The sequence below is a fragment of the Numenius arquata genome, chromosome 4 (genome assembly GCF_964106895.1).
Source record: "Numenius arquata chromosome 4, bNumArq3.hap1.1, whole genome shotgun sequence".
Lineage (NCBI taxonomy): Eukaryota > Metazoa > Chordata > Aves > Charadriiformes > Scolopacidae > Numenius > Numenius arquata.
Genome location: NC_133579.1, coordinates 46,686,599 through 46,714,239, shown reverse-complemented (window position 1 = coordinate 46,714,239; position 27,641 = coordinate 46,686,599). Strand labels below are relative to the sequence as shown.

General features: G+C 39.1%; 1 protein-coding gene across 2 annotated transcripts in view; it reads left to right on the top strand.

Moving 5' to 3' along the window:
* CTNND2 (catenin delta 2) overlaps positions 1-27,641 on the top strand; it is a 543,425-nt gene that overhangs the window by 286,417 nt on the left and 229,367 nt on the right. For both annotated transcript variants that reach the window (XM_074146739.1, XM_074146740.1), the window contains one exon: positions 12,478-12,730. In XM_074146739.1, the coding sequence (XP_074002840.1) occupies positions 12,478-12,730 (253 nt within the window). The remainder of the gene's footprint in view (positions 1-12,477; positions 12,731-27,641) is intronic.

The following is a 27,641-nucleotide window of genomic DNA, read 5'->3' as shown; positions in this document are numbered from 1 at the left end:
TTTAAGAGCTATCACTGGTTTGGGGGGCTGTAGGCAAGTTGTCTTTGTCCCCGACCTCACACAAGAGGCAAGGATGAACCAGCAGTTACACTGGAGGAGTGAACCTGCCCTCCTCAGCTCTTCGAAGGACGTATGCATCTCACTGGCACCAGGGGAAGGGCCTTGAGGAAAGCTTAAGGATTGCCTCAGGGTGCACAGCCTGAGGGCAGTCTCTTCCTCTGGCCCTCGAAGGGATTCTTACAGTGAGCATCAATGAGTACAGCGGTATGGGTTTACTTTGCTTTCACAGCAACATCTAGGTATTAATGAAAAGCTACCTGTTATATGCTAGTTCCCATATTACAAATATTTCATTTAAAAGTGAAAAAGGGATCTCAGTTTCAAAAATGTTTTTCTTTATTTGGCTTTAAAGTTGTCACTTCAGCCAAAAAGGAGGAGCAACAGAAAAATCAGCTTTGATTTGCCCCATTTGCATTGAACACTTTGTCCATTATGCTAATTCTCAAATCTTTATTTAGCTTTTGTTCAGTCTGAGGTGCAATAGTTAGGTTATAAATACCAAACATTGCCTCTTTCTGCTTAGGTTTTGGGGTTTTTTCTGGCTGGGGGAACAGGTTTGTTTGTTTAGTTTTTTGTTTTGTCACAAGCTGATGTGCTGTGCAGGGCCATACTGTGATGCCACAGCTGCAGATTAATTGAGAATCATGCTGGTAAATCACACAGCATGGAGTTCTGGCTATAGGACATAATGTTTTCAGGGAAATTAAAAAGAAAAAATATTCCTACCGCTGCATCTCTATTAGTTTGGTAATGTTGTGATAATGGACCTGTATTCCTAACTGACATCCACTTGATAACATTGCTTTGGGAGAGAGAATTATAGGAAACAAGCGGGGAACAGATCTTCAGTACAAAGTAAATTGAGCACAAAATACTTTAGTGATCTGCATGGTGAATAACAAGTCACCTCAAAGCAATGCAAAGTCATAATCCCATTTCATTTGACGGATCCAGGGTGTCTGGCATAGCCTTACCTAGGTTATTTTCTTGCATATATGTTTTTAGGTGATTCTTTTTCCAGGTACAGTGGCGGCACCTTTGAGAGAATTTTTTTTTTTTTTAAAATTTTATTTCCTTCCTATTAAAATTTTGGTAGAAGTGTAATAAAACACATTGTGTTCAACTTCAGTGGTATCCAGTGGTTGCTGTAAACCTGTGGACAGGAGCAATGAGAGAGGGAGGGAAGTGGCAGGAGGAAAAAAAACCCTGCAGAGCCACCTTTGTAATCTGTGAGCAGTATCCCCCTTATAGTGGAGAAGCATTTCTCCAAAGAAGATATTCGTAGCTTCAAAGTATTGAGCCCATAGTTTGGTTCCACAGAGGAATTTTACCCATCTGACAACAGCCCAGATTTCACTGTTGCTCAGAATAGAAACATTTTAAAATGGGCTGTATCCAGAGCTTCCTTCCTCTGTCTCATGAACAGGATACCTCCAGAGGCTTGTGGTTTGTCCTCTGCATTTTCTCATAATTCTATTCTTTTTAAATAGAGGGATGACTTAGACTGTGTCTCAATGCTTCTCAGATGTCCCTTGACTTTTGCCATCTATTGAGGGAGAAGTGTGACTATAAAATCTTGTCCAGGGAAGTACATACCCTCTAAATCTCATCTGCCACTATTGAGAAAATACAGTGGCTCCCCTGTGCAAGAAACTAACTGTGTATTTATCATCTATTTACTGTACAGATATGGTCTTGGGTTAGAGCCTGGTCACATTAAACTTCAGTGATGCAGAACTCTGTCCATTCTCTTTCATTTACTTCAGTGTGTGTAGAAATACAAGGTTGTCATTCATGAAATAAGAAGCAACTCAAACACCTTTCATAAATCTCCTTTTTGTAAATCTTTGTTGAACAAAAACACAGTGCTGTGCCTGAGGTAACTAGTCAGTAATGTCTTCAAGGCAGCTAATGCTGTTGTTAGAGGATCATTCTTTATCAATGATCTGGACAAGGGGATCGAGTGCACCCTCAGTAAGTTTGCAGACGACACCAAGTTGGGTGGGAGTGTTGATCTGCTGGAGGGTAGAGAGGCTTTGCAGAGGGACGTAGACAGGCTGGCTGGATGGGCTGAGACCAACGGAATGAGGTTCAATAAGGCCAAGTGCTGGGTCCTGCACTTGGGTCACAACAACCGCAGGCAGCGCTACAGGCTTGGGGAAGAATGGCTGGAGAGCTGCCTGGCAGAAAAGGACCTGGGGGTGTTGGTCGACTGTCGGCTGAACATGAGCCAGCAGTGTGCCCAGGTGGCCAAAAAGGCCAACAGCATCCTGGCCTGGATCAAGAACAGTGTAGTGAGTAGGACCCGAGAGGTGATCGTCCCCCTGTACTCGGCACTGGTGAGACCCCACCTCGAGTACTGCGTCCAGTTTTGGGCCCCCTACCACAGGAAAGACATTGAGGTGCTGGAGCAGGTCCAGAGAAGGGCAACGAAGCTGGTGAGGGGTCTGGAGCACAAGTCTTACGAAGAGAGGCTGAGGGAGCTGGGGTTGTTCAGTCTGGGGAAGAGGAGACTGAGGGGAGACCTTATCGCTCTCTACAACTACCTGAAAGGAGGCTGTAGAGAGGCGGGGGTCGGTCTCTTCTCCCAAGTTACAGATGATAGGACAAGAGGCAATGGCCTCAAGTTATGCCAGGGGAAGTTCAGGTTAGATATTAGGAAATATTTCTTTACTGAAAGGGTTGTCAGGCATTGGAATGGGCTGCCCAGGGAGGTGGTTGAGGCACCATCCCTGGAGGTATTCAAGAGAGGAATTGACATGGTGCTTGGGAATATGGATTAGTGTTGGGTGGTGTGTGTGGTTTGTTTGTGGGTGTTGTGTGTTTTTTGTTTTTTTTGTGGTGGTTTTTTTTTTTTTTTTCATCGGTTGGACTAGATGATCTTAAAAGGTCCCTTCCAACCTAGGTGATTCTGTGATTCTGCGATTCTTTCTGCAACATTATATTTAAAGGCATTCTTTTAAAAATCACCAGCTTTTTTATTTTTTTAAAACTCAAGCTGTAATTTTTTTTTTTTTTATATAAGACTGTCTACTTTTAGAGGTAGTCTCTTCCTCTATCATAGTTTCAGCAGTTTATGTGTAGGGTTGGAGTTTTTACAAGTACAACAAGTATATCAGGTTAATGTTTAAGGTATACTTATCGCATGGTCTGGCACTGGAATACAAATGTGGTTAACTTAGTAGTAAAATAACTCTTTACTCCAGAGTGGAAACTTTTAATTAAATAGCTGAAGCTCAGTAAGGTGTTCTAAAAATACCAGTTAGTAGCCATTTTATTACTTAGGATTATAGTGTACTAAATAGGGAGAAGTCAAAATCTGAAGGAGAAGACATCTATGTGTTTGATGGCTGTAGCATGATGCCATGCAGGCTGTTGATCTGTTATTGCCTCATAATATTTATACATTTTTTTAATAATAATTGTAACTTTTGTCCATGTGCTATATTTTCTGTTGGCCACCTGGACAGGAAAGTTTTAACAGAGGGATTTCAAGAGAAGGTGAATTTGGAGTGAAAACAGAAGTTTACAGAATCACGGAATTGTCAGAGTTGGAAAGGACCTCTAGAGATCATCTAGTCCAACTCCCCTGCTAACGCAGGATTGCCTAGAGCACACTACTCAGGGCTGCATCCAGGCGGGTCTTGAAAATCTCCAGAGAAGGGGACTCCACGACCTCCCTGGGCAGCCTGTTCCAGTGCTCTGTCACCCTGTAAAGAAGTTTTTTTTTTTTCTCATATTTGAGTGGAACTTCTTATGTTCCAGCTTGTGCCTGTTGCCCCTCGTCCTGTCACTGGGAACCACTGAAAAGAGTCCGGCTCTATCCTCCTTCAGCCAGTTTAGTTGCAGTAGGCTAGTCTATGCACAGTAGTATGGTCTGTGGGACTTTGCTGTAATCAGGTTTTATAATGGATGTGATCATTATGTCCCAGGCACACAATGTGAAACTACATAGTACTGCAAAGAGGAGGAAAGTGATGTGTATGTCTTGTGTTGTGCCAATGCTCAGGGTTGAATTTTATCTCCAGCGAGGTGAATTTTACTATCTCAAATTCTGAAAGGGCAGTTGCTTTTAAGGGCCTTGGCAGTTGTTACTTTCTCTGTTTTAATGCTCACCTAACAGACACGTTAAACTGCATGTTCTCCCCAAATTGAGGAAAGCAGCTGAGAGAGACAAGAGGCAATCTGAGAAAAGATCTTGGCATAAAACCTTTAGCAGCCAAAGTTGGCATCCGATTATTACATTATGTGGACGCACCACTTTTTTTTTTTTGTACAGAGCAGCAGCACTGAAACATGTTAGAAGCTGAGTCTGGGAATGGAAGTTGCATACATTAGTGGAGATTAAAATCTTGCAGACTTAAAATGCAGTCAGTTCCTGGAAGTGGAAAGGAGTATTATATTTTTTTTTAATATTGAAAACATGAAAAGCATGCCTTCTGCTCTGTTCAGCTGTAAAGATGGAAGAAAGTCACTCTTTCCTTGAGTCAGAGTTGGGAATCCAAAATAATTTAAAATATGTAGTTGCCTGGGAAATCCTAATATCTGCATAAAACCTTGGTGTCCCCTCAGACTACATGGATTTCAAAGGGATACTTTAGCTGTATGTGCCTTTGAGATACAGGCTGTATTACTATGATGGACACCCCGTAACTCTGGAACCTGTCGGTGAAGTATGACTGGAGGGAAGGATGTAGAATTTGAGAAGGTTGTGGGGATGTGAGGCTGGGCACAGCAGTGAAGCCTTGTAACGGACCTGGTGGCAGAAGAGGCTGCGCTTAAGTTTCGAGTTCAGGTTTCATTGAAGTTGCATCAAGCACAGCTGCAAATAAACTTTGATCAGAACTCCTTCATCTCAGGGACCATATCTATTGCACTGAAATACAAATTTCTAACATAATAAACTCTGTTGCTGCTCACTGAAGTACTTGTCTACCTATTTCTTGCTTTAGAAGTACAAAAGTCCTTATAGATGACTGTTCATAAGGTACGTATTTGCTTCCATTGCTAACCCTAATGGAATTAGGTGATTTCAGATTGATACCAGCTAATCGTGTACTTGAACCCATAAATACAATAAATACTAAAGAAATTTAAAGAAATGCCAAGTCTAAATTGTTGGTAAGGAAAATTATTCCTTGTGTTAGGGGTTAGACAATGGCAGTTATACGTCTTCCCCCAATGGCACTGTTCACTAAAAGGAAAAAAGGTATATATTTCAAATAAAAAATAAGCATGAAACGAAAACTAAGACACAGACAATGGGAGAATGTACAAACTGAAGTGGAACAATATAAACAAAAGGAGCCTTTAAAGTGACCAGATACCAGCTGTTCTGTAAACAGAGGAATAGCTCAGAAACTAAAGAAGCAGTATTTTCTTTTACCAATTCTTTCTGTATTATGGAAAAACATCAGTTTCTAAGCAAAGGAATGTTCAGCCTTATTGTAACAATTAGTGTCAGATCAAAAGAACACTTAGAAAATCGAAATGAAAGGATACATCAGTGCAGTAGCAACTTCAGTTCTTCAGTCTTCAAAGATTGTCAGTTTTTGCATTGGAAGAGGATTTATTAAATGTGATAATATGCAGAACACAAGTGATGTTTCCTTGGTTTCTATGAAGCAAGGAGTTTTCTCGCGCAAAACAGTGGCATGTAAATACAGCGATGGTCAGGAGATGATTTTTAAGATTTTTGAAAGAGTCAAATAGCAAGTGGATGATAATTCATTACTGGGGTGTACAATCACTTTGAGTATGTTTATGATCTTCATTAGGCTTAGTCCTCTGCAGCTGCCAGCGGTGGGAATGAAGCTGTTGACTAATTCAGAGACGCACTGAGCATTTCCCATAGAAGTAGCAGCATGGTGGCTCAACAGCTGCCTCTGGTTTTGAAGATGGGATGGGAAGGTATGAGCAACGTAAATCTCCTGTGATGCAATCTGGAGGAGACATGGATGTTGCTTTGATAAAAAGGCTTCCTCCTTACCATGTCATGGAAACATCTGATGATAAAAATATTACTGAATACGTGTTTGCAACAGCATGTAGACACACCGATTGCAAGCAGGTGTGATAGCCAGGTATCTGTATGTGAGAAAATTGTGACTAACGTGTGTGGGTGGAAAAGAGACCTTTTTTGCTAAGCCCTATGCTATTCAGTATCTATTTCTTTTGTTTGTTTGCATTTCCCCTGTACAGCATGTTATGTTCCCTAAAAAGACGTACCTGATGGAGCAGAGAGACTGCCTATTTGCTATGCCCACCTGTTCGAAGGTGCTAAGCAGAGCATGGTAGAGCTGACTGGAGGGAAGGATGTTGTATCTTCCCTGACATACACAAAATATGACTATCTAGAGAAAATTGGAGCCAGCAGGAAGAATTAGGGGGAACAAGGCTAGCTGAGTCTTTGAAGCATAACCAGAAATCCCTGGGAGAGGACATGGAGATAATAGAGGGAAAGAGGCTTTTCCAGTTGACTCTGTGGAGTTTGATGCAGTCCTGGAAGCCCTAAAAGATTGATGCATTGAGAGCAAAGGCTGGCTGGATGGAGAAGAGCCCATGTGAAAATTTAGGGAAGATGTGCTTACAGATTCCTTTTATTTCTCTCTGGCTGAGAATTTGGAAACTGGAGGTTTCATTGCAAGATTAGCATAAAAACAGGAAAAAAATAAAGAGTGTGAAGAAGCAAGGGAGAGGAAAATAGAGAAGAAGAGCAGAAAGTTGCAATAGTTTTGACTGTGTTTTTCCTGTTTTGACTACAAGAAATTACATAGCCAAGTTCCCAAGCTACATAGGACTCCTGCGGTGTTGATATTTACATAACATCCTGCAAGCCTTCTATCCTGAAGTCCTTTAGTGGTGTTTTTGTTGTTGTTGTTCAGTTTGTGTGTTTAAAGTATGAAATTCCTTGTGCATGTGTAGTTTGAACAGAGGATATGATAGTGCCTTTATAAAATCTTGACTACCTTAGAGGTAGTTGCTATTATCAACCAGGAGAGGGTTTTTTTTCCCTTTTTCAGTAAGTGTTTTCAGGTTCCCCCAACCATATATTTCTCTAAATTCTTACGCTTACAATGTGAAAAATTGCTGCTAAAAGTAACTGCTAGGCAAATTTGTTATTATTATATATGTATTATCATACATCTTGAACAGTGTTAAACTTGACTGCTTGTGCTTGGTACTTTTGATTGCTGATTTGCTCCTAGGCTGATTATATTCCATTTTGTTAAACTTCTATTGCAAAAAAGCTGGTGCATGCTCTAAAACAGTTACTTAATGTTTACAGATAAAAAGTGTTTGTATTCCCCAAGTGAATTCTGTTTCCTAGTTGACAGAGAATGCGGTGTGTTATTTTTACAGTGTATTAGATAGGAAAAATGTCTGTTTTATAAATCTTCCTATGTATTTGCTGCCAACAGAATGCACTGCATTTGTATTATTTATGAACTCATGGAGGGATGGTGGACATACCTTGCACTGAAAGGATATCTTGCTGGGATCCAATTTTCAACTTTCACATGAGAGTAAGAATCAACTGCAGGTGCAAATCAGTGGGGGGAAAAAAAATGGAAAAAATAAAAACTTATGAAATCTGTATGAAAGGTGCAAGGAGAAGGTTAACACAGAAACTGAATGCCTAGTACATAATAATAAGAGGAAAATTTTACAAGGTAATATCCACAAGTCAAACAGCAGCATCAGCCAAGTAATTTTCAGTAAGAAGGTGTTACAAGATAAGTCTCATAAATCAGTTTATCCTTTCTGAAGGTCTGATCTTACATATGTTAACTGGGCAAAATGCCCTCTGACTTTCTAAAAGTCTGAAATTTTTAGCAGTTCTTAGGTGAATTTGGTCTTCCTAAGATACTTAGGCATGGTGCCATGGTATCCCTGCCTAAATCAATGTGTTCTTGCTTTTTGGGTTTTGTTAATTCTTTCTAGAGATGTCATAGATTCGAAAACAAGATACAAAACCTGAAAGTGAATTTCGAAGTTGAATATCTCATTATGAGTCTGTGAGCGCATTTAGACACACACCTAAATTTTCAACATGAATACAAAAGTTGCTTTATCTTTGATACTATGCAAAAGCTATAGAAAACTATAAAAGCTGGCTTTTCTATATGCTATTTCTGCAGTCAAGAGAACCATAATCAGGGCATACATCAGGTCTTTGGAGAGTTTTCACTATAGTGAACAGGGGCTCAATCTTTTGGCAAAGATTTGTAAGAACATATTAAACGTTTGTGTGGTACCTCAGACTCTGTTTTCTGGGCTTGTAATTTTGGTGTTGCAGTAGTGAAGGGTTGAGATGATGTGGTATTTCTAAGATATTAATGACATGCCAAATTAAAACAAGGTCTTAAAAGAAATCTTCAGGTGACAAACTGAAATCTCATCACTCAGATTATAGTTCTTGATTTGCACATTTGGAAATCCTCAATGAAACCCCTTTCTCAACTCAAAATTAAAATCATCCTCCTCAAGCATGGTTCTTGTATTGAACTATAAAATTTCATGAATGTGTAGAGGTTTATTGGCCTCTCACTGAGCATGTTATTTGCTATACCCAGTATCTGTTAAGCTGCAGCAGAGATGGGTGCCATGACCCTGCTGTCAGTGGGAGCCAGCTTCAGCGTTGCAGGATGCTGCCCATGCAAACCCCTCTGGTGTGAGTGGAAGATGGAGCTTGGAAGGGGCGGCCAGCTGCCAGCCCCCTGCTCCCTGTACACTTGCAAGGCCACTGTGCCTAGTGGTCCCAGGAAGGAGCCACAGGTCGGCTGCCCAGTACAAAGGAAGCAGAACAGAGACTTACTTATCTGGCATCAACCGCATAATTTCCATATAAGTTTTTAAAAAGTGGGGAGCAGCAGTCACTAATAAAAATGGTGCTTTCATGGGTTGTCCCTTAGGCAAAGCAAGATACAGAAGTAAAAAGGCTTTGAGGCCTTTTGGTTCTTTGATTTTAATCTTGATCTCCTTGTCAGCTTTTGGACTGTTGAGGACCAGAAGCAGGTCCAGTTCTGTGGACACCTTTACCTCCAAGCTTCTCATTAAATCAACTAGGTGTCAAGGTGTCCACAAAACTAGACCTGCTTCTTCACAGTCTGGTCATGTCTTTTGGTTTTATCTTTAATGCAGAGGCAGAATAGAGTCTGCTGTAGACCCAGGGCAATGATGCGACTTAGCCATGATCCTGCTTCAACTAGGCCGGATCCCAGGAAGGTGGGGCTGGTGCTGGAGATGGGAAGGCAGCCCGTTTCTCCAGAAACAGCACTTCTGTTACAACTTCTTCCCATCTCTCTTCCCTTGCTGGGGTGAACCCAAGGCCCTTGCCAAAGTAGTATTGCATCTTACCTACGCTGAGCTGATTCTGGTCGATGTGTAGCTGGCTTGGATTTGAAAGAAGTCAAATGCAAAAGTTAGAGGAAGGGGTAAGTGTCTTCAATTTAAAAACACGTTAAAAGGTTGCATTAACCATCTGCAAATGTAGCTGGTACGAGATTGCTTTCTACTCCACTCCAAGTCTGTGCCTTCTGGACACCCCTGTGCTCACTGAAGATTTACTGTTGCTGGGTGAGGGAAATGAACTTCTGAGTTTATTTATTTCAATAGACATAATCACAAGGACTTTGCTCTTTTAATAGCTAAATTGAAGGGAGATCTCAATAGACAGAAAATTTGCCATAGTCTGAAGAGCCACACTTCAGTAAGTAAGTCTGCTTGCCAAAAGGATTTGTTTAAGCAAGAGTAATGTGTTGGTAGGAGATGGCTTTGCTTCAGTTTTACATGAAATTATTTGTGTAAAAATGTCTGCTAATACCAAACCTTTTACAGTCCACAAAGTTGGCTATAGTCGGGTTAGATGTAGAAATTATTCTAAAATGTTAGCTCTTTGGGTTTTTTTGTTTTTCTTTTAATTGATCTGGCTAACAGTGGCCAAACAAGCATTCACAGATAAGCTTAACTAAGTCATAGATTCATCTCATTCTCGTATTCTGACTATAGCACTTCTGTGCTCATTGTGATAAAATTCAAAAGGAAGTAACAGTTTGCTAGGAAGATAATTTGAGAAATGAATCAGAGTGACTCAAAAAGCCTGTAGGTGTTAGGGTGACAGCTAGTTTCAGTTCATATAAATAACTATTTTGATAACAAGACAAAGGAGAAAATAGAAAGAAAAGTTTTCAAAGAATTTAAAAACAAACATGATTTCCATTGAAATGTCTTGCAAAGGAGAGGAAGGGAAATACACTAGAATATTTTGCAAAGCAATCTACATTACAGTGAAGTTCTTGTTTTCAGCAGTGTTAGTGTTGTAGGGTTTTTTGCAATTCCCCATATAATGTGTCAAAAGCTAGCAGCATATTCTGCATAGTGACAGTACTTTATATCAGTATACAATTACATTTGTGCTTTTTCACTTGAAAGTATTTCCAGTAATTTCTCTAACTTGTTTTTTCACTCTCTTTCTCAAAAGGCACCAAATTTTGGTTTTGAACTGTGTGTATTTTCTGTTAAAATGTGATGTATTCCTTGTGTCTTCCTAACACTGAATTTAGCATGATTTGTGCATGAGATGTTTCAGTATGCTAATACTGTCACTGCATGTTAACTGATGCAGGTTTACAAAAAGGTCTGTATGTGTCTTACTACCTTATTTCTTGAGAAAATATATACTAGAGATTAAACAAAAACAATACTTTTGAAATGTTGCTATATATGTAAGTTAATGTAATCATAGACTGGTCTGGGTTGGAAGAGACCTTTAAAGATGATCAAGTCCAACTCCCCTGCAATGAGCAGGGACACCTTCAACTACATCAGGTTGCTCAGGGCCCCGTCGACCCTGACCTTGAACACTCCCAATGATGGGGCAATAGGTAAATGGGTGATTTCACTTATCTATGTTTGTAACAAAGTTATAAGACAATACAAGTTAGTGTAAAAATATATACTTCAGAACCATAAGGAAAAAATGAAAATAAGGGAAAAATTTGATGCAAATTTCAAATTTTCAGGTGTTGTGACTTAAACGAGTACTAGGTCAGACAAAACTGCTGTAATTGTATTTAAAGCTCACTGTTGTTCATTTGCTGACACTTTGAGATGAAACATTTAATGTCCCTTTCATGGACCTATAATATATTAAAAATATTTATTTTATTAAAATGTAAAAGTGCATGTTAATGAGAAATGGTTGGGAAATCTATTATGAAAAAGTGTCTCTTGAATATGCGGTTTTGCCTACAGTTTTGCATATGACTTTGACACAGCTAAAAATAGTTGTGCACCTGGCCTGCTCCTGTTGGCGAAAGTGTTCTTCGTATCCTAGGACAGGGGGAAATGAGTTCACCACCACCATGAGTTCACGTGCCACTTCAAACAGTCCAAATTTCCTTCTGAGCAGATCCAACATTTAATCTGTATTTGTTTCCAGGCCAAAGGTCATGTGGATGTTGGTCCTCTGGCTCTTACAGTGAGAATCCATTTTCCATTACCTGGAATTTGGTTGAAAAATATTGCATGTTTGATAACCATCATAAAGTCGACTGGATCTCCAGTACATGGTGCTGTAGCAGAAAGAGAATGTGCTACGAGAGAGATTAATAAGATTTTTTGAGTCGCAAAAGCATTAAGTCAGTTTAAATCTGTTGGTTAAGCCGCTCAAAACTGGTAGTGCGTTAATCTCAAGCTGTGGTGTGTGAGCACAGCTGTTGTTGGCATGCATTAAGACATCTACGTGATCACCTTGTGCTTAGTTTTTTTTCAGACTCAGCTGTAGCAGTCCCCTAAGTCTTACTTAGGGTGAAATATGCAGAAGATCGGTTAATGAAGCGTACGTAACGACTCTCAGTAGCAGGTGTCTGGTTTTACCTGCTTTATGGATACCAGGACTGTAAATTTGGGATGGCCATGGCTGTCTATTTCTTCTGCCATAGAGCCATCTGTCCCAATTTGGAGTCTTGAGCCTGGTTTGACCCTCCTTCTGCTGGTGGATCTGACTGGCTTCCACCCCTGTAAGCCCTGCAAAAGCTTCACTGGGTGGTGGTTGTGAATCTTAGCTTGACTAGTCCTATGCTGCTTCTGCACTTTTTCATTTCAGGTTAGTGCAGTTAAAACCCCAAGTGAAAAGCACTGCTACGGTCTGTTTAACTGGTGTAAAGGTCTGCTAGTCCACAAGTGGCATGTCATTTAGAAATTCGTTTGACAGTTATTTACTTCAATGGTTTTGAAAATGACAATGTTGTTTGTTTTTTTTGTTTTTTTTCTCATTCTTTTTGAACCCCTGTTTTATATGTGTGTGTTTATTTTTTGTTTTGCCTTTTTTTTTTTTCCTCTGCCTAGACCTGGTTAACCATTTCTGTGAACAGGTCCTCAATTTTTTACTTTGTCCCTACTTTCCTGTCGTAGCCCCATCTTCCCCTGGTGTCGACTCCGTACCCTTACAGCGCACAGGCAGTCAACACGGCACACAGAACGCAACAGCGACCTTCCAGAGGGCCAGCTATGCGGCCGGCCCAGCCTCCAATTACGCAGACCCCTACCGACAGCTGCAGTATTGTCCTTCTGTTGAATCACCATACAGCAAATCTGGGCCAGCCATCCCACCTGAGGGGACCTTGGCTAGGTCACCTTCCATTGATAGCATTCAGAAAGATCCCAGGTGGGTGAAACCTTCATTGTCTACTATTTCTTGCTCGTACAGAGGTTTGTAATTGCGGTTTGCTTTGTCTGTTTCTGCTGTTGAATATAAAAAACCAAAACAAAACCATGATTGTACATGAAAGCTTTTGTTTGCGTAACATCTTTGTCCCACTGTTTTGCCTTGGAAGGCTCTCATGAGCTCTTCTGTGAAACAAAATGATAGGTGTGGTCTTGAGTATGTGTGTTTAGCCTGCTTCCAGTAGTGCCACCTCTCAAAAGGGTATGAAAAGTTATTTTCTCTGAAAATGGGAGGAGTGGTATGACTGTTTTGATTCTGTAACCATTGTGGATTGAATTTTCAAGTCGTTTTGCTGGTTTGTCTGCAGGTAATATTCATAAAAGCTGCAGAAAAGGGTATTCTGGTATTGAACGAGAGTGAGCAGTGTGGAAGCAGCACAGAATCAGGCTTATGCTTCACCCTGTGTATTGTGCAGGCTTCCAATGCCAGTACCTGTTAGCAGAATGTTTCTACTTCAGATTTGCAGAAATGGTTGTTACTGTGCATGCTGTTTAAATACATAGCACAACTTCTAGTGTTGCTGTGAGGCGTGACCGTTCTCATGTACCTAGAGAAGGTGCAAGGAGGAAACTTTATAGCCATGCACACCCCAAGCAGGCAGATGGATTACAGAGAGTGAGGTTTCTGGCAAACGATTTGACTTCCATGCTAACAGCAATGGCAATACTGTCATCCCCAATGCACTTGGTGATTTTGTTCAGTTTTCTGATGGAAAAGAAAGCAAGTCTCTTTGGTAACTTAAGTTTAAACTTATTGAAAGTGTTAATTTATACAAGGTTTTTCTACAGCAGATGGTGTGATTTATTTATTTATTTTTGCTATGTGTAATTTAATGATAGGAGAGCCCAAAAATTTGCCCCCAACGAAAACGCTGGAGGTGTTTAAGCAACAATTTGAAAATGCTTCTTTCCCTGCATTAAAAACCAAATATTCACAGCCTGATCTCTTTTACTCATTTGGCATTATAGCAGATCTCTCCATCCAGGAACACAACAGCAGCTAAATTTTATGGTACATCAGAAAAATCGCTACTCGCAGCTACTTCAGCCATTGTAGAGTCTTACTTGTTGAGAAAACGTCTGTCTTCAACCTTTTTTTTTTTTTTTCCCCCTAGCTTTTGATATTCCTCAACAAATTTGAGAAAACATAATCTGAATTCTTCCCCTTGTTTCCCCTGCCCCAGAGCAAACATTGGTAACCAAGCGGGAAGTCTTTTTCTGAAACCTTGGTATCTTGATATACTTGTATTCAAGAATATAAAAACCCATGAAGGAAAAGAAAGCTTTGCTTTATAATTGTCTCATGTTCAGATGTAAAGAAAATTACATTTGGAGTGCACTAAACTAGAGGAGGAATTACTGTAATCCATATGATGTGTTCTTACAAGAAGCACGATGGTGTTGAAGACGCCATTCTCAATAGACAGGAAAAACATAATTACAGTATGTCTACAGGTCCTAGACATATCTTTTTAAGAAAATATTATCTCTATTTAGTTGCTCTTCTATCACTTTACGACTATTATTCAGCTACTGTATAGGATATATGCTTGTAAAAGAAGATTTCCTTTTGCAAATTTTTCATTTGCCTGCTTTTTGGTTCTTTCTTGTCTTGTGATATCATTTGTACCTTCATGAGTATTGATTTCTGTAGGTAAAGTAGGAGCGAGCAGGCATCCGGGTATAAATTGAACTTGATAAACTCTTTAGAGGGGATCATGAAATATTATTAGTAATTACATGGATTGGATTTTTCACAAAATACCTTTTGCAAAAGAGGTTTGCATTACTCTTCATCTCATTCATTTGATGCATGGACTGTGTGTGGCATCTCTTACTTACTACTGCTGCCCTTACTTGTTGGTTCAAATATTTCTTACAGAATGATGTCAGAAGCACCCCTGACTGTCATGCCCTAGTCCCCAGCAGGTGTAGTCCACTGTCCCCAGAAGCTGTAGTCCACTTAGGCACACTGGCTTGAGAAACTCTCTGTAGCCCACAGCAGCTGCTGATTGTTCATGGAAAGGCATTGAAAAATTGGAAGGAGTTTGAAGAAAAGCAGTCAGGAGACTTTTCTATGGGTAGACTACAGAAATGTGGATAAATGACAAGTGTGGAAAGGAAGGGACAGAAGACTCTCCAGAAAAAATATTATGGAAGGACAGAAATAATTTAGGGTAGCACATGGGAGGTATAATTAGAAGTACTGGCTTTAATTAGGAAAAGGAAAGTACGGCCCAAATACAAAGAAGACTTTTAATGCCTGTCTTAAGTCACATTGTATTCCCCAAAGGGTTATCCTTTATACATTACATAGCAAGAAAAAAATAAGCATCTTGGTCAGTGGGTGGACTTTGTCAACTGATAATTCTTCAGTTTCCTTACAGACCTATTCCTGCTTTGGTTGGCTGGGTTTTTTTGTGACTGAGATGAATCATGGACGGGAATGGCAGGCATCACTTTCAGACACTGAGCCTACCTGTCCAACCAGAGGCTCACTGGCAGAGGAAAAACTGCAAGACAAAAGCATACTAATTGCAGGCTTTTGATTAGCATTTGCTATGTGTCAGTCAGTTCAAGATGAGAAACAGATACCCAGAAGAGAACGTACTCATCCCAATAAGCAATTAGAGTTCCTAAAACTGAACATTATTTTCTGGAATCTTCAATTCAGGCGGAATTTCCATCTGAAGTCCCAGAAAAATGGTTGGCAGGCACTGATGTAGTTGACAATTTTTTCCATTGTTTTCACAGTGTAGTTTGGATTACTAATACTCCAGTTTTATATACGTATTCTGAGCTGACATTTGGCAAATGAAATTTTAGCTCAACATCTGTTCTGCATCATTCAGCTGTCATAAAATGCAGTTTAATGTTCATTACCTTAAAGTTTAGGACAAAAACTAGTTTGAAAAAGTATCAAGATATTTATTATCAAGTTTGTGGTAGGGGATAATTTTTAATTTATGCAGGTAGACTGCTAGCTGATATGAGCTCATATAACAGGTAGTAAAAACTATATACATCTGTACTGGCAGAGAGTCTGAGTCTTTGTTATTTAAAAAGGAAATAAGCCCCTTATCACCTGTCAGAAGTAAAACTTAAGTTCTGCGTAGGAAAAATGGAAAAGTTGAATATCAAAGATAATTTACAGATTGATTCTTCAGGGCATTCTTTTATGTTTACTTCTATATCAGAAAAGGAAGAGAAGTATGCAGTAGTCCTGTGATACAAACTGTTTCATGCTATAATCTCTTATATGAAAAAGTGACATTGGGAGGGAGGGAAAGAATACAATATTTATTTTCTAATTATCATCTTGCTTTTGGTTCCTACTGAACTGTGAATGGGAGAAGTCATGAGTATTTTAAAGACATCATGAGAAATATATGTTCATGTGATATTTTTCAACCTACTTTCATTTAAGATAAATTAATCTGTCTCTTGACACCAACAAATTATCTATGCTTTGTCTATTCCTAGGCTTTAGGGGAACTGGGGAGCCCTAGAAATAGAAATGCCAGTACCCAATTGTCAGTCTGTGTGCCTTCCAATTTTTACTCTAAAATACAAACCTGACAAATGTATATAAATTACTTTAATTTTTGAGGTTTTAACCAGTTAAGAAACCATATACGTATAACGCTGCTGATAAATCACACTTACTGCATAACAGATGAAGAATACGTGTTTTTTATATCCTTCAGTTTAAACACATACGAACGAAGTTTTGCAGTACCAGTGGTTTTGTTGCTTTATGGACTCAATGTGTCTGGTTTGATGGGTTGAGTCAACAGGTTTCCTTCATTGTTTTGTGACTCCTCTTCTTACCTGCTTTTATGTGTGTGCCTGTATACACACATCTTCTCCAGCAAAAAAGCTGGCAAGAAGCTGAGTTAACAGCAAAAATTATGTGGAATACGCTCCGTTAAGGCTATCAAAATGAATTTCAGAGTTCAAATGTCCATTTTCATATTGCATTGAATTATATTGATCTGCACTTACAACTTTCCTTTATGGCGTCCCCTTTCTCAAGATATGTGTTTCAGAACCTTCAAAACTATTTACTCAGAGGAAATGGGGTAATTTGGTGAATGGAGCTGTAAGGGGTTCATTCGTCAATATAGAGCAGACTGCAATAATTATTGGACTCTTGCTTAAAAAAACAAAACAAACCTAAAACAAACAAACAAACAAAACCCCCAAAAAACCCAACAAACAAGACAACACAAAACCACTAGCAGTAGAATCATGTTGCAGCTTTACAAGAAAACAAATTTTTTAAAACCAGCTGTCTTGTAGTTATTCTCACCTTAAGAACCATCTAGTTATAGGTCAACATAGAAACAGAGTTTTCCAGGTATTGCATGATTTAATTATAATACCCTGAGACATTTCTGCTCTGTTCTACGCTTTCAGAGTCAACTTTCCATTTCATTAGCTCTGCTGGCCTTAATTTCCTCCTAAGCAGAAGATGACGGTGCTGTCTATCTTCTGAATTTTTAAATTGGCTTTCTTTCCACTTATGAAAGGAAATAAATTAGATCAGAACATTTTGTGTGGACTGTAAGTCTCAAAACTCATTTTTTTCTGGTGTTCTTTTTTCTCAAAAAAATATGCTCTTTTCAAAATGCAAGCTAGAGAGCTTTCTTTTTCTGTAGGAAAAGTGATAGAAGTAAAATAAACTTTAGTTAAATTTCTATGCTCCAGTAAAATTGCTTATGAGATTAGTACACAGAGTTTGGAACATAGCCTGTTAAAAGATAAGTGTTTCTGCAGGAGTCTTCATGACATATTTAATCTCACTTTGTTCCAAGGATTGTCTCAGTGTTAATAGTGTTAGTCTAGTGTAAATCTGAATAGCAGCCAGGCACTCACACAGTATAACAAGGTAAGAAAATAGCAGTGTAAACCTGCATGTGTGGGAGGTTGGACGTCTTGGTGGGAATGTGTCTGGTAGCTTCATTGGGGAGGTATTGTCACCGTCAGAAAGAAACACCTGATGGGATAGAAGGCCTTGCTGTGACTACAGTACAGCTGGTGGCAACACTGTGCAGCACTGCTGTGATCAGTCCTGAGATGTGGGCTTGGGTTTTCAGAATCCAGAGGGCTATTGGTGGGTCTGTGGCATAACTCTGTTAACTCCAGAAGTAAATGGTTCAACTTCCTAGATTCTACTAACACCCTGCTAAGATTTTTTTGCTTCAAGTTTACATTAGCCGGGCCCTTGTATCAGTACAATCAAGCGAGTGGTGTTTGAGAGTGCTCATTTTGTAGCTCTATGTTTAAGTCTTTCATTCAGCAAGGAAATACCTGGTTTGTTTTCCCTACATAAAAATTGTACTGTCTCTCAGACTTTAATGTATATAAAAATACCTCTCCCTAAAAAACTGACCCTAAAAAGAAAATAAAATTGAAGAGTCTAAACAGCACAAAAATACACCCAAATCAAGAATAGCATGTGTGGAGCAAATTGCAGTCCCTCATACAGATCTTTTCTACATAGAAAGCATGAATTTTTACTTAGTGCACAAAATAGTTCTGAGAAAACTTAGCAGGTTAGATAAAATAAACATTATAAATAGTGAGAGATATATATATCATATATATAAATAATTATAAACATTAACATATATACATTATATATTATAATTATAAACATATATAATAAAATTATAAACATGATAAAATAAGCAATATGTTTCCCTTTCCTGCTGTAGGTAACTGAGGATGAAGCTTGCTTCATTCAAATAGATGAGGTGGGAATCCATAGGCTATCCTGCAGTCTTAGCTGGAAAAGATTTTCCTAGAGAATAAATGAGGACCTAACTGGTCCATGCAAATGTCATCTTGTGGTGAAGTAAAAGAGTAGTACCTAGAACTTGGCAAACTTGCTTTTGTGTGTATTTGAGCACATTGCTGTATATACCAAGAGTTTCTGTCTTCCCAATGTTTACATCAAGGTGGTTTTTTGATGAATGCAGATGCAATGGACATAGGTGGAGTCATTTCACAGCGCAGCAAATGCATTTCAGTATGCACAAAAGCATCCAGCTGTATTTGCTATTTTTTTTTCTCTAGAATTCACCACTTGTTGTTTAGCAACCTCCTTTCTCTGGGAGAAATGCTTGGGGGCAAAAAAAACCACCCCACAACCAAAATTGAAGCGTACTCTACAGAAATAGTGTCTGTGCTTTTAGCTCATAAAGCACTAGTACCCACTTTTTCTCCATCACTAGGACCGTTTTATTGACAGTGCAGGAGGCCACTCCATTTTGTTGCCATCCTATCTTTAAAGAAATCTGATTCTATCATTAACAAACCTGCCCTACTGTAGCCCTGGAACATCTCAACTTCAGTATATCACAGTAACACAGGCGGTGTTGGTCCATGTAGTTTGAATAATGAGTCTGTCCAGAAGTGCTTACAGTTCCTAAGCCATCAGTAGAGTAGAATAGGTTATATGTAGCCGTTTTATGTGGTGGGTTGTTTATGCAGTATACAGGGTATAACTTTGAGAAAGATGATGCCTCTTCTCTGGTTTTGATTTGAAAGTTTAGCTCTTATTATCCTTTTCCTCCACCAGAAGGTAATTCCTTTCCTTTATACTGGAAGGAGAGGAGTGAAAGGTCACTTATGTACTTTTCAATGATATGGAGCATTCAGGAGGACAGTGGCAGGAGGTCCACGAAGTGTTGATAAGTGCACATCTAATAATTGCCGGGGGAGACGAGACTGATGTCTCCTTTTAGGACAATTTTATTTAATGCTGCTGGTCTGTCACCTGAAGAACAACAACAAAGCCCTCTCCACTGTTTCTTTCTTGATCTGTTGCATATTTTAATGGTTTCAGTCATCCAGCAAGGAGCAGGTGGACAGTGTACCTCATCTTTATACTGTCCATAGCTCATTTCTGGTTCTTGAACAGCATAATTGAGCTTCTAATGGTGAATATATGTCTCAGTGCAGTTTCTGCCTTTGTTTGCCCCACATTTTGCTCAGTATCCTGTGGCTCATTTGCAAACTTTGACAGATGCAAAATCTGCGTGGTGCATTTCTGTGATCACAGACTGAAAGAGCCAGAAAATGTTGTAAGTATATTTTCCAACCAGACATTAAAAACATGGAGAAGAACCATACTTTCAGGCTTTACTGGGCTCATGTAAGCTGTTACGATCTCCTGGCAAGATAAACCACATAAGAAGCTTCTCAGTAGTAACTCTTGGACATCTCATCAGCCAAATGGATAATAATGACCTTACTGTTTATAGGGATGTTGAGAGTAAGTTAAATTTCTGAGGTTCTTCGAAGTTCAAAGGATAATCTTACTCTTACTTCCATGGGAAACATGATGGGAAGGAGGGAAGGGAAATGTATTAGATGGAGGAGATGAATATGGAAAATTTTCAGTAAGCTTGCTAAAATCAGGACACACAGTCTCAAATTTTCCTCATTAAAAATAAAAGCAACTGAAAATTGCCCATCTCAACACTGAGACGTAATTTGCTGTGCATAGGTTGTTTCAGAAGCTGGACATCAGTGTGATGTTGCACAACTATTTTATAAGCAGGAAACAAACGCCAGCTAGTTTTGTAGCCATTGTACAAAATGTGTCATCGAGAGTGCAGGAGATCTCCGTTGGAGAATATGATCAAGAGTTTGCTGAAATAATGTTTCTACTGTAGAGTTTAGCTAAAAATGAAGAAGGGAAGTAATGGTCAACAACATTTATTAGTTTCTAGCAGAAATTTATAGCTTTTATAAATTAAGAGCCTGACTTTAAGAACCCCCTGGCTTTATGTAGGTTAAATATGTTAGATGGGAATAGACCGATCTCTGCCAGCTCACTGAAGATCAGAGCCTGATGTGAAGTCCAGCCCCATGCCTTTTCTTCTCCGGTGCATCACTGTTCCTCTGGCGATCTCCACCACCTTCACTTAGATCTTTCTTTTGCATCCCACTCCACTGCCCCACTCCAGGAGCTCAATGAACAAGTGAGATTCAGAGATGCATCACAGTTCTTAGCATTAAGCAAGTGGTTTCCTAGGATGCAAAAGCGACCACTGATCCCACAGAAATCCTACAGCCATTGTTGCCAGGGAAACTTCTCGTCTCTAGACTTACTGTGAAATATTTGATCTTTTTACTTGGTTTGGGGGGTTTTTTTTGTTGGTTTTTTTTTGTGTGGGTTTTTTTTTTTTTTTTAAGCCAGTGCAGCAACAGTGGGATCACTTGCTGTTTAGCTTGCCACCCACTTCTAATAATTTGGGAGTCATGTTTGTCCTCACCATGCAATGAAGTGGAGGGATCTGGATAATTGAAGACATGGAAAGAAATTGAAAGGTTTTCTTAGCTCAAAGGAGGACAGAGCAAGGTCTCTAGGTTTCTTTGACAAAGCAAAGGTAAAAATTTGGAGGACTAAGGCACTTGTGGGGAAAGGAGAAGCTGTGCAAACTCTGTGTCAAGGTAAAACAGGTAGTTTAATTCAGGAAATGAGCAAAAACTACACAAGCTTAAAGAATAAAGTAATTGAATGTAGTTTTTTTACTCTTTAAAAATCATTTGACATTAGTTTGATGATCCCTTTGTTCCATAGCAGGACATGATGTATTTGGTTCACATAGTACATTTCAAAGAGGAGGGCTTTTTTTTTGGCTTTTATGCTCTTTGATGCTATGTTTTTCCTTCCACCTACCTGAATATGAGCATCTTGAATATAAAAACTTAGTTTGAAAGTTTGGCCCTGATAGCTGATGAGGCTAAAGAAAAGTGATTGTATGTGTGTGTTGGTGGAAGTGGGAGGAATGAATACTGACAACACAGGTGTAAAACTGTTTCTTAGTAAATGCATGTCCCTTACCTTCCTGTTAGTCAGGATCGTGTCACATTTCTGTGTTACCCTCTCTCAGAAGTTGTGCTGATCAGTCAGCCTTACTTGTTGCAGCTGTTGTTACCAATATGAAAAGTGGTCCCTCTTCTTGACTCCCTGTGAGTCCTACAAAGAATCAGAAACTAAATTTCCTATAGCTGCTTCTTATGTAATTTCCTTGTCTTTAAAATATTCAGGCTTGATAACTTCTCTCGCACCACTGCAGTGTTTGCAGTTCCATAGTCCTGGCTATCTCCTTACAGAAACACCAATGTGATTTCTGCCTCCAAAAATCAGCAAGGTTATTTCCACAACAGTTTTGCAGCATGGGGTTCTCCTATTTTTGATTTATAGATGATTGAGGTGCAGAATATCATGTGACCTTCACGTATCAAACAATTTCTGGCATAGTAAAGAACTGACCTTAAATCACGTGGCGTCAGAACAATGGGCAAAAAAAAAAGTTTTTTATATTTTATTTCTTAACATGTCTCAAAAAAGGAAGTAAGAAGGTGTTCCGGGGTGGATTCCTCTGGCCTAAGGCCCAAGATGGTGTGTAAGATGTTAGGTATAATGTTCACAACCTGGGATTTTCCCGCTAGCAAGGCACTGACACTGGTGGAAAATTACCGTGATACTTTTCCTTGGCCTCAAGGTGATGTGGGGACAGCCTGTGACCATAGTGCTCGTTGGAGAGGACCTGCCCATGGGACTGACTGTGCAGGGAAAATGGTGCTGACTGGAGATCTACTGATCCTGTGCCCCTTGTATTAAGAGCAGAGCAATGCCACTTGTGCAGGCAGGGATCACCAGAGGTGGGTGGTGACAGGGTGGCATGGCCTCGCTCACCAGCAACAGAGGTGAGTTCTGTTGCAAGAAGGATCCCAAAGAACAGTAGTGGTAAAGCCCAGGAGAATGTGGTAGGAGTCTAGGCAGAGGGAGAGCCTAGAGCGTCCTACAGGCTTTTGTTTTATTTGGAGCTGATACTTTCCTAGTGGCTGAATTATATTACTGCTGTCCCTTTTCAATACTGTGAGCTGAATATCTGAAATGTGAACGCACAGTTATCTGCAGAGAATCAAGGTGTCTGGACCTATCCATGTCAGGTATTTTGCTGTTAATAAAATTTTCTTTCTAAGAGATGCAATGTTTGAACTTTTTTAGTCCATTTTCATTCACATCCAGTGATTCAAGGATAGAAGCTGCCTTTGTTGTTTGGTGATGTGATCATGTAATTACATAGGTGTTTATATCACCATACCTAAATTTTATGGTCTGGAATGGCCTTAAAATGGATGGCAATTTATATTTTTTTCCCCTGCAAGAAGTTGACTTTTGTAACAGGTTATCCTTTTTATCCCTTTTTGAGTTTTCTGTATAGTTCTGCAATTCCTTCCAATAGCTTTTACTAGGGAAGGCTTCATGTTTTCCTGCATCCGAGTCGTTGTCAAATGTCTTGTAAAACTCTGGCTGCACACAAATTGGTGCACAGAGGATCCTTTAGATGTTTTGATGTTAGGTAGCTTTTTCAGGGAAAAATGGGAAAAGGAGTTTGATTTCTCCCATGGCTTTACCATCCTAGCTGAGAGTGGAGTTTGCTATGGGTAGCCAAACCACAAAACTTCCATTTAGGTAAAGCTTTTCCTCTCATGTATGTAGAGATTCTTGTAAATACATAAAATCTTCTCTGGGATGAAATCTTCTCTGCATAGTCTTCTCTAGTGGATGTTTTGTTCGATTTGTCAGCAGCTACGCTTTTTTTAATGAAATTTTATCCTAAACTGTAAAAGTTTTATCTGCAGCTGCTAAGGGATAACAGATCCTGTCAGCCGCTGCATTTTCTGTGGCACCTCTCCAGCAACCGTCTGTTACCTTTCTGTTTCTGCGTGATTTACACACCAGAATCTCCCCTCCTGGGGAAAAAAAAAAAGCAACCCCTCCCCCCCCTCCAAAAAAAAAAAAAAAAAACAAACCAAAAAAACCCACAAAACAACAACAGAGAAGTGCTACACAAAAGCTTCCTTCAGAAGTATGTAAGATTATATACAGTATTTCAGTAAAAATGGGAGTCCAGTTCTTGGGTCTGATAAGAGAGATTTTAGAGCAGTTTGGTTATGCTGTATAGGAAGAAGGAGGCTGGCTTTTCCCAAGGGGAAATTCCTAAATGAAATTTCGTCATTGACAAATGTGCACGCGTGACTTTCACAGAGAAATTCAAGAGCTAATGTCTCCAAATGCACACTGAACACCTCTCCACCTTTTCCTTTCCAATTACGGGTTCTCGCTGATTCAGTTTTCAAGTCAGCTAGATGGAACTAACTTCCATTGAGGAGCCTGTTTATCACCCCCTATATGCTTGTAATCATATCATTTGCACATGTGGGTACAGTGAAACTGAGCCTAATAGTTCCTAATCCCCAGCAGGTTTATTACTAGGCCAGATCTGCCTCATAATAATAAAGCAAACAGCTGCTCAGAATAACTTGAAATGTGAATGCAGAAGCCTTATTCTTGTTCTGTTACATATTCATTGACATAAAGCTGTCAGATAGTGAACTTACATCTTCTTTCCTTTTATTTTATTTTAAAATCAGAATTTGGCTTAGATGTTGCTTTTTAGTCGCGTTAAACGTGACTTAGTTTCACTCAGTTTCAGTGAAGTGTTTATATTGTGGTTTTCAGGTGGGTATTTTTTGCTGGGTTTTTTTTAGTTAGCAGTAAGAATGGGATAGGAGTCATCAGCTTCTCAACTGTTTTTCAAGAATCCGTGATGAGGAAAAGTCTGCACTTCATTGCTAAAAGGAAGGAAAAAAAAAGGTGGGGGGGAGGTTTGAAAGGGTGAAGGGAAAGATCTGATGGATCTGTTTTCCTTCAGGAGAGTGCTTATGGGGGAAGGAAATGATGAAAACAATCTATGCATCAATCTCTCTAAAATTTCTTTCAGAGCATTATTTATATTGCCTCTATACAATTAAGAATAGAATGGATGACGGAGGAATGATAGAGTTGGTAGGTGACAGCTGAAACCTGCAGAATAGTGAAGGTAGCCTGTCACACTTGTGTTGACAATTTCAGTGTAGCCTGAAGGATAATGGAATGCACAAAATAGTTTTCAGAAACATTTTAAAATAAACTATTTATGAGCTCACTTCTCTAACATTTTAAACTTCTTTGGAAAGTGGAATTCTCTGCACATGGTATTGATTTAGTTCCTTGGTATCTCGGACTCCTTCGAAAGGCTAAGCTTATGGTGCTCCCACTTGTGCTGAGTATAAGCAATATAAGCTAAATCTTGCAGTCTTTTCAAAGAGGAAATTCCATTTACTTGGTAACATAACTTTGAATGGAGTAAATGCAACAATACAAAGAAACTTCGAGAAAGAAATTTGACAGTGGGTCTTGATCAACAGTGGTTAAAAGGCAAATTATGATTTTTGGAGCCCTGTAAGTTTTCATAAGAAAATTAAGAAGATAAAACTTTCATATGACATTTTATTAGATTTAGGTGAAAACTAGTGAATTTCACAAATTAGTAGTTTGAGGTTCTACGTTTGTTCTCAATGCAGGAAAAGACTGGGGTTTTACCAACATATTTTTCCCCACTTTGTGAAACTGCCTATTTAGGGGGAAAAATGTTTAAAAGGCACTATTGTCAAGTTCACAAAATACTTGCAATGAGAAATAAACAGAGAAAACTTTCTCAGCCTATTTCCTCTAAAACGCTTCTGCAGTTTCCCTGTACTTCTGTTTAATGAAACGGCTGAGTCTCTCAGCCTGTTCACAACAGCTAGAAGCAGTTCAGTGTTTGGGGTTTTTTTTATACTTTCAGACAGATCAAACTGCTTGATTCAAACCAGAAAATAACATTTCTTGGATAGTAACTGTCTATTAAAATAACTATCACTCAAATGTTAAGATGTCAATGTAACAAGAGAAGTATTTTCTACTGCCAGCGTCACTGTAGAGTAAGGTTTTCATTTCAACCTGGATGTCATGCATCCAGCTTTAAAATTTTAATTAAATCTACAGAGAAATATGTTTTACATTTTTCTAGTGAGACTTAAGTTTGAACCCATTTCTTAGTGGTGAAAGAGAAAGGCAAGTAAACTTTTAGTAGAGCAAGTAGTAGTTTTCATATGCTGCTGTTTCGTTTTGGTTAGTAACTGCAGAAAAATAATGATGATCTTTTGAAATAAAAGCCAGAAAAAAGAATTAAACTAGAGTAAATCGAGCTTTTGAGTTTTCTGGGAATTCAAAGGCCTATTGAGTGCTTAGAAAGCTCAGAGGGAAGAGAGATGGCTGCTTTCAGCTGGGTGTTGTAGTATTGTAAAAAAAAATCATCTCTGACTTTGTTACTTTTACCTCAGGGAAAGAACATTTTGGGAAGGAACATTTGCTTCCTCATTCTCCCCAAACCCATGTAAAATTTAGGCTTTGTAATACTGTATTCTCTCGGGATCCCATTGAAAAGGAGACTGGTGTGAAGATTTATGTATTTCGCTCAATATACGCACAGGATACTGATAATGATGCAACTCCTGTGAGAAGATGCAACTTGGAATGGGGGCTGTGAAAAGCACTTGGTGAATTACCAGCCTGTGTTACTTTTTAATATTTAAAACAAAGGTAAAAACATGGATTTGTGCTGCTGTTCCTGTACATCTTGCTAGTATTTAAATGGTCCAGTGGTTTCATTTTGCTGTACATGCATAAAATTGCTGTACATTACATTAAATTGCACATCTCTGTTCCAAAAAGCTCATGTTCAATTTGAAATGAAATGCAGAGAGGTGGAATGATGAAGAACAAGAGAAAGTAGAAAGGAAGGCAGGGTTAAAAATAAAAGCAGTTAAATTGTTTAATTATGTCAATAGATTTACTTCTCTGAATCAGTTAAAAGCCTTTTTATTCTTCACAACAAATAATTATTGGTATTCCCGGACTGCTTTTAATGTAGTCATGTTTCACTGTTATTCTGGGAAGTGTGTCTCAGTAGAGAAAACCCAAGGATTAAGAAAGGGGATATTTTCTTTCTGGATAGGTCAGCTGTGAAAGCCTTTAGGAAGGATGCCTTGTGAAAACTGCAGAAATCTTTTTTGGAAGATGTGGACAAATATGTGCTCAAGGTTGGAGTTATAAAAGCATTTCAAAAAGTGCAGCAAAGGGCAGAACTGTGAAGGACCTTGGACCTCTGTGAAAACTATGTGGAAATGTAGCCAACTATACTCAACAATCTCATGCTGTCATCTTGTAAAAATCAAAACTGCTGTGAAAGCTTGGTTGCTGGAATAACAAAACAACACATCTTTGAAACAGGCTGACAATCTCAATGCTCAAATCTTAAGTCTAGTCAACTAACTTGGAAAAAAATAAATCTGTTTCCTTCACCACTCCACACTTAGTATTTGCTAAGCTTATCTTACTATATATACATATAAATATATGTTTATATATATATGTATGTATATAGTATTACATAGGGCTTTTAGGCTGGGCACAGGTAGGCCATGGAATGTCTCGGAAAGCAGAAGCACAGAGCACAGGATTTCCCACAGTGACAGGACACTGGAAGACCTCCTGCCTCTACCCAGCCTACAACCTTTATGCAGATTGTAGGAATTTATCTTCGTGTAGATAGTATAAATACAAACTATAAATATATACACAAAAAATTATATGTAGTATGTATACAGATATAGGATTCATAATCCGTGTATGCGTGGCGTGGAGCTGTATGCTGCCAGCGTGTGTGTTTAGGTGGGAGTATGGGGCACAGGAGCAGGGTGTGACTATTTTTAATTTTTTGTTTCGATCAGAGGCCTGTCAGATTACTTTGTTTTGTAAAGAAACAGTAGGATAGGTACAGCGTGAGTGGAGTCTCCTTGCCAATATGGCTGGCAGCTGCTGAAATTCATTGTGGTGGTAAGCACTTGGCCTGATGTAGACCCCAGCTTCTCCAACACTTCTCACACAGGAGCCTCAT